At 44.7% G+C, this 7262-nt stretch overlaps 1 protein-coding gene across 3 annotated transcripts; it reads left to right on the plus strand.

Moving 5' to 3' along the window:
- Positions 1 to 35: 35 nt before the first annotated feature.
- On the plus strand, positions 36 to 7045 carry LOC106565420 (adiponectin receptor protein 1). 3 transcript variants are annotated; one of them, XM_014132534.2, is made up of 8 exons: positions 36 to 293; positions 1108 to 1330; positions 1889 to 2005; positions 2353 to 2524; positions 3836 to 4022; positions 4198 to 4385; positions 4791 to 4984; positions 5307 to 7045. In XM_014132534.2, the coding sequence occupies exons 2-8, from the start codon at positions 1187 to 1189 to the stop codon at positions 5433 to 5435; spliced, it is 1131 nt and encodes a 376-aa protein (XP_013988009.1). In that variant the 5' UTR covers positions 36 to 293; positions 1108 to 1186; the 3' UTR covers positions 5436 to 7045. The 3 variants fall into 3 exon arrangements, with proteins under 3 accessions (XP_013988009.1, XP_013988011.1, XP_013988010.1); XM_014132536.2 differs by having other exon boundaries at positions 150 to 293; positions 1148 to 1330; XM_014132535.2 differs by having other exon boundaries at positions 151 to 293; positions 1101 to 1330.
- Positions 7046 to 7262: the final 217 nt, after the last annotated feature.

Here is a 7262-nt window from a genome sequence, read left to right on the forward strand (position 1 = left end):
TGCATGACCTGGGAATAGAACATTACTATTTTTAGCCTATGTTGATTTGATATCATTCATAGGGGGTTAAACCTAAAACATTTTAACCGTTGTACAATTGTAATTTTAACCACTAGATGGAGACGCAGCGTCATTGTTTATGCGACCCAGTTAAACGTAAACCAGTTGCTTGGCATTAATGTAACTTGTAATTTTCATTCGTCGTGCTTCGTGACTGTTCGGAGGTTCGGCTTGTTTTTGTAAGAATCCGGAAGAGATCAGGGTCACGTTTCCTTTGCTGTCTGGACTATTAGGTACGTCTGTTGAATGAACAAGTAAACGTTAACTAGCTAGCTACAACAACGAACAATATTATTGCAGATTCAGTAATTGCAATAGTCAGGGTGTTTGGTATTGGTTCGATACAGCCAGATGTGCCCAGCTTTCTTTGAATATGCGAACGCTAACTTGCTAGTCCCACTAACCTGCTAGTGCTAGGCAGTTAGCTAGCGATTTCTAGCAGCTAGCGTGCCTTAGTTTCGGGCTCAAACTATAATTTACCAGTGTACGTCAGCCAAATAATAATAATAATAAAGGAGTTTGGGGGGTGTCAAGTCGTTATCTTGCTATTTAATTCTATGTTTCTTCTGATAATATTGTGTTGATGTTTTGTTCAAAGCTAGCCAACCGACCTGACTGTCTTGCCAGTTGTGTTTGTTAGCGGCTAGCTAGCAAGCTAATGTTAGGTAACCAACTACCCTTCCGTCTGTACCAAGAGCAATTTTGGTCTTGCCATTTTAGCCGAGTAACACATCGTCTAAACTGTTATGAAATGCTGATTTGAGTTAATATTTCCACGACTGTATAACTGAGCATGATATAAGACGTTCATGGTGTTAAAATGTTTAAGTAATACTATAAGATGCACACTCGGTGCTGAATGCAAGAGCAGGCGAGGACAATCTCTCTGTGGGAACTATAGACCTACCAAAAATCCACATCAGGTGCTATTGTCACAGGTGAAGTTAGTTGTAATTTGAAATCGAGTTGTTTCAGTGAAAAACTACAGTAACTAGCTAGGTAATGTATTTATTTGGCAAATTTAATTGTGATTTATTGAGTCCTCAGTACTGGCCAACTGAGAACTGAAAGTGCCGGGCTTAAGCAGGATACACGGGCAGAGGACAGGTCATCAGGCGGTCTCCCTATGTCAGGCCGAAATGGGTCTGCGAGCGATGCAGACTGTCGGATCTCGGAGGACTGCCGGTCCCCGGATGTAGAGCTGATGGAGTTGGGACCCCTGCTGGAGGAGGCGGGCCGGCAGGCAGCGGGGAAAGGCATGATGTTGGAGGTGAGAGTGGGGGAGACAAAAGTTTTCTTTCCAAATGGCACCCTATTCTCTACACAGTGCTCTAATATTGATCCGTTTCCTATGCACTATATATGGAATAGGGGGTAATTTGGTATGAAACCTGACTCAACTGCTGTATTAACACATGTATTTTCTAAAGTGGAGCTCAGAATCTTCTGAATCAACATTTTGAAAGATTGAGGTGGTCTGCAAACACAAGTTTCTAGTGAAACCATCAGTGTATTCAGAGAGGTGAAAGTTCAGAATGTTGCAGAACTCCCTATTGGCCAATTCTACATGGCAGACACATTGGTTTGTTATACACAATGCATTTATCTGAATGTTCTGAAGCGTTGCAACCACCTGATCAGACCCCAGTTGAAGACAAAACAAATGTAGGTTGAAGTCATTGGGCAATAGAGCTCAGCTTGGTGGGGGTCACACCTAAGTATTGGTTAGGGAAATGTAGACCAAAGCCAACTGGGATTAATTCCCATGTGTTCACTATTATCCTGCCCTACTCACCTAACTAAATCACCTTCCACTTTCTCTCTGCAGGGGGCCTCAGTTCTGCCTGATGATGATGATGATGACGACGAAGAGGTGGAAGAGGTCCTGACGCTGCCCCTCCAGGCTCACCACGCCATGGAGAAGATGGAGGAGTTTGTGCACAAAGTAGGCATCATTGGGCTGTTCCAGAAGCCAGGATCATTAAGTTAGCCAGCTAACTTTCATAACCAGACAAATATATATCTCTTGGTTTTCTGATTCATTTAGAAAGCTAAACTTGAATATGGGTTGTAGGTTGTTGAGTCAATTATACCATGCCCATTTCAAGTCTATATTTCTTAAAAAGATGAAGTTATTTCAGAAATTCTGGTACAGTTACCTGGCTAACTCATTGATCCTGCTTTCTGGAACAGCCCCCATGGCTGCTCTGTCTTAAGTTCATACAGAGGGGAGGGAATAAGACTGGTGAGATGAACAGGACATTCATGGTAGCCTATACCCCTGTGTTTCAGGTGTGGAAGGGTAGCTGGAGGGTAATCCCTTTTCACGTCCTGCCGGAGTGGCTGAAGGACAACGACTACCTCCTGCATGGACACCGGCCCCCAATGCCCTCCTTCCGCGCCTGCTTTGGAAGTATCTTCAGGATCCATACAGAAACAGGCAACATCTGGACCCACCTTCTGGGTGAGTGAGTGTGTGAGACACTACATGGCCAAAAGTATATGTGGACACCTCTTCAAATTAGTGGTTTCGGGCGGTTTTATAAAGGCGAGTACACTGCCATGCAATCTCCATAGACAAACATTGGTAGTAGAATGGCCTGTACTGAAGAGCTCAGTGACTTTCAACGAGGCACCGTCATAGGATGCTACCTTTCCAACAAGTTAGTTTGTCAAATGTCTGCCCTGCAAGAGCTGCCCCGGTCAACTTTAAGTGCTGTTATTGTGAAGTGGAAATGTCTAGGAGCAACAACAGCTCAGCCGCGAAGTGGTAGGCCTCACAAGCTCACAGAACGGAACCGCCGAGTGCTAAAGTTCATAAAAATCGTCTGTCCTCGGTTGAAACACTCACTACAGACTTCCAAACTGCCTCTGGAAGCAACGTCAGCACAATAACTGTTCGCCAGGAGCTTCATACAATGGGTTTCCATGGTCGAGCAGCCTCACACAAGCCTAAGATCACATGCGCAATGCCTAGTGTCGGCTGGAGTGGTGTAGAGCTCTCCGCCGTTGGACTCTGGAGTAGTGGAAATCTTAATGCTACAGCAAGACAATGACATTCTAGAGGATTCTGTGCTTCCAACTTTGTGGCAACAGTTTGGGGAAGGCCCTTTCCTGTTTCAGCATGACAATGTCCTGGTGCACAAAGCGAGGTCTATACAGAAATGGATTGTCGAGATCGGTGTGGAAGAACTTGACTGGCCTGCACAGAGTCCTGACCTCAACTCCATCTTTGGGATGAATTGGAACGCTGAATGCGAGCCAGGCCTTATCACCCAACCTCACTAATGCTCTTGTGGCTGAATGGAAGTAATTCCACCCCCCAGCAATGTTCCAACACCTAGTGGAAAGCCTTCCCATAAGATTGGAGGCTGTTATGGAAGCAAAGGGGGGTCCAACTCCATATTATTGGCCTTGAATTTGGAATGAGATGTTTGACGAGCAGGTGTCCACATACTTTTGGCCAATCCTCCCATGTTTAACCTTACGCCTATAAAGTTGCTGTGAAGCACAGGTACACGTTCCTGACAGCTAGGGCACATTCAGTAGAAGTTCAGCGATGTATGTATAGTGCCATCACTTATCCATACTATATAGCGAAGTATTGTGCCTCCTCTACACAACATTTCCATATACAATGGCCTTGATTGTGCCCCCCACATTATATGCAGTATGCCCCATAGAGACCCTGTTCTTACGCTAATATTCATTTGTTATGATATGCCCTATATGATTTCTGATCCACTAATGATGGCCTCACCTCTCCAACCCCCAGGGCTGATCCTGTTTATTTGTCTGGGCACGTACACCATTCTGCGGCCCAACATGTACTTCATGGCACCTCTGCAGGAGAAGGTGGTGTTTGGGATGTTCTTTCTGGGCGCGGTGCTCTGCCTCAGCTTCTCCTGGCTCTTTCATACCGTCTACTGCCACTCTGAGAAAGTGTCTCGCACCTTCTCCAAGTAAGGCCGCATGGCCCCCTCCCAGAACTTTTGTTTGTTTTCTGATTAGCACTACTGTGTTTCTGAGAGGAAATGTGATGTTTCATTTCAGAAATTGTCTTATATTCGAGTGTCATCCAAATGGATCTGGGTCATCCCTCATCTAACCTCCACGGTGTTGTTTGTCTCCCCTTAGGCTTGACTACTCAGGTATCGCCCTGCTGATCATGGGTTCCTTCGTGCCCTGGCTCTACTACTCGTTCTACTGTTCCCCGCAGCCGCGCCTCATCTACCTCACCATCGTCTGTGTGCTGGGCATCGCCGCCATCGTAGTGGCCCAGTGGGAACGCTTCTCTACGCCCGCTCACCGGCCCACCCGAGCAGGTGCTGCACCGCATATTAACCAGCCTGTCAGAGAGTGAACTGTGACATAGCTACAGAGCAAGGACATGCATGTAAATGTATTAATTCAACATGCTACTATCTTTATAGTACGATTTTTTTTATTTTTACTAAAGTATCTGACGTAGGCTTTGAAGAAGTACCTGCAAATAGGCTACCAGTGCATTATAATGTGGGTAGTTCAAAAAAATAAACAATCTACCAAATCTAATTTTAAATTGTTTTACTTCTTGTCATTATCATTTACCTGATAAGACATGGAGGGGGGGGCTGCTAACGTATGATGGGTCGCTGGGCAAGAAAAGATTGAAGACCCCCGTCCTATACTACGAATTCTCCAGCCCAGTGCTTCCACCAACCAACCTTTCCCCTCCATTTCTCCCACAGGAGTGTTCATGGGCCTGGGACTGAGCGGCATCGTCCCCACAGTGCACTTCACCATCGAGGAGGGCTTCGTCAAGGCCACCACTGTGGGACAGATGGGCTGGTTCTACCTGATGGGTGCCATGTACATCACTGGCGCCGGACTGTACGCCGCCAGGATCCCTGAACGCTACTTCCCCGGCAAATGTGACATCTGGGTAAGATAGGCATTTTTTATTTTCATTTGGGATGTAGACACAGGCTTGTAGCTAGCTCCTGAACTAACCCTATGTCCTCATTTATATAAGAATAATGTTATTGTCATTTATCAGATGTTTTTGTGTGATGGGACTTACGTTCTCACATGTTCTGTAGGCATATGCGGCCCATGCAGTAATCAAACTCCTAGATCTTTAGGTATGCAAACGCCATGCTCCAACCAGAGGAGCCTTTGAAGATACACTGGCTGTGTCCCAATGCACTAAATGGAGAATTATGGTGCCATTTGGTACGCTGCCTCTGACCTCCCTCTCTCCTCAGTTCCACTCCCACCAGATCTTCCATGTTCTGGTGGTTGCGGCAGCCTTCATCCACTTCTACGGCGTCACCAACCTGCAGGAGTTCCGCTACGGCCTGGAGGGAGGCTGCACTGACGACACCCTTCTCTGAGAGCAGCCCAGCTTTGGCCCCCCTCAGCCATTTCCTGGTCGATGCCCCTCCCTTCCCCGCCTCCCTACCCTATAAAGTGCTGCTGGAACATGCCATGGTCCCCCGTAGCTCCTTCTCTCCACTCTTCTTCTCCTCCCCTGATTTGCTCATGTCATACTTGGTTTTCTGGTGGTGGTACCATGCTTGGGCTCCTTTCTCCCCATTTAAAGTATCTTTAGCCAGTGAACTAAATGGAGGGGCATCCCGCCGATGCGGCACCACTTTTTTAAAATCAAGATGAAGCTCTAGGCTTGACTTTAGCTCATTATGAACAACAGGGGGTTTTGACCAGATTGATTACGTTTCCTTGAAGGAAGGGAACCTCAGTCATAGAGATATCGTAATGGCGTCTTTCTTGGCCTACTTAGCTGCCTACATCAAGTTGTAGGAGGCTTGTGTGATAGAATGGGTCCGGGTTGGGGTCAATACAGTCCATATTTATTCTGTCAATACAAGGAATTCATTGAAATTCAATTCATGAATTGAACATTGAAAAGTCCTGATTTATAACAATGGGCAATTCCAACAATTCATTATGGGCATTTGATTCTGTTGATTTAAACATTTTAAAAAGCAGTCAACCCCAACCCAGGTATGGTTTATAGAACTGGAAGGCAAACAATTTAAATCACTTTCTTACAAGACATGGTGCTGGGTACCCTTACCCCTCATGTCCCTTTACAATTGAACACAATCTTGTATGATTGATAGCTGGTATGAAACTAACCTTGCAACGCACAATGGGCAAATCTGGGAATAGGTTAACTCTTTCTCTTCTCATCTTGAGTTTCTTTTCTTTTTAAGGCTATATTTCAGAACTCTTAAGGTCAAATTATTGCACCTTAAAAGTATGTTATTACCGTTTAAACTTTGTCATTGCATAGGGTCCACCATGTAGTGTGTATGAATAATCATTTAGTATTCCTGTACCTTACATGCAAACCTCACCGGCCACGTTGCGTGCCGCGAGCGTTGCAAAATAAATGTAAATACATGTTATTCACATCGCTCGCGTGAATGAGCGTCTGCGTAGCCAAGCGCCAAAATAGAACTTGGTTCTATTGAGAAGCGCCAGATGCTGCAAGTCCCCTCCTTATTGGATATCAGGAAGATAAAAAGGGAAACCTACCTAGTTTCTAGATCTGTGGATTAATCATCGGGAGTAGAGAAACGCACAACTGCGTGTGTCGTGATCGCATCAAATGTGGATGGAGAGAATGAACATACGCACATGGCCGGTGTAGTCCGCGTGTTAGGCCAATGGAAATAGTTTTTCAATAGATGGGCCAATATTGCAGTCAAGTGAACTTCATTAGGATCTCCAGATATGATAGGAACCTCTATTTTTTCCCCCCCCTTATATCAAATCACTATTAAACTTTTGACCTCCAGTAGTTCTCAAACTGCTATTTATTAAGACCTTTCTTTTTTTTTAGCTGACTTTGTGGCTTTATTACAAAGACTAAGCAATCTATGTATTCTTGACTTTGTGTTGTATCCTGTGTAGACAAGTTGATGGATCATACATTTCCCTGAAATGTAAACACATAATAAATATTTATTAATGGGAACCAAACCAAGTCACGCATTTTCTGTCTGATATAGTGATATTGCACTACTTTTCATATACATGAACATTGTTTTCAATATTTGTTTAGCCATTTGAGTTACTAATGCTGCTTCAATGTAGTCAATTTCTTTGGTGTGTTAATAGACTGACCATATTAATGCCTCATGTCTGTCCACATCTATACTAGTCATAATTTATCTGGGGTGTTGCATATAATT

The sequence above is a fragment of the Salmo salar genome, chromosome ssa12 (genome assembly GCF_905237065.1).
Source record: "Salmo salar chromosome ssa12, Ssal_v3.1, whole genome shotgun sequence".
In the NCBI taxonomy this organism is placed as follows: Eukaryota; Metazoa; Chordata; class Actinopteri; order Salmoniformes; family Salmonidae; genus Salmo; species Salmo salar.

Coding starts and splice junctions, on each gene's coding strand:
- LOC106565420 (XM_014132534.2), top strand. CDS start 1,187: ATGTCAGGCCGAAATGGGTCTGCGAGCGATGCAGACTGTCGGATCTCG. Junction 1,331..1,888: donor GGAAAGGCATGATGTTGGAG/GTGAGAGTGGGG, acceptor TTCTCTCTGCAG/GGGGCCTCAGTTCTGCCTGA. Junction 4,386..4,790: donor TCACCGGCCCACCCGAGCAG/GTGCTGCACCGC, acceptor TTTCTCCCACAG/GAGTGTTCATGGGCCTGGGA.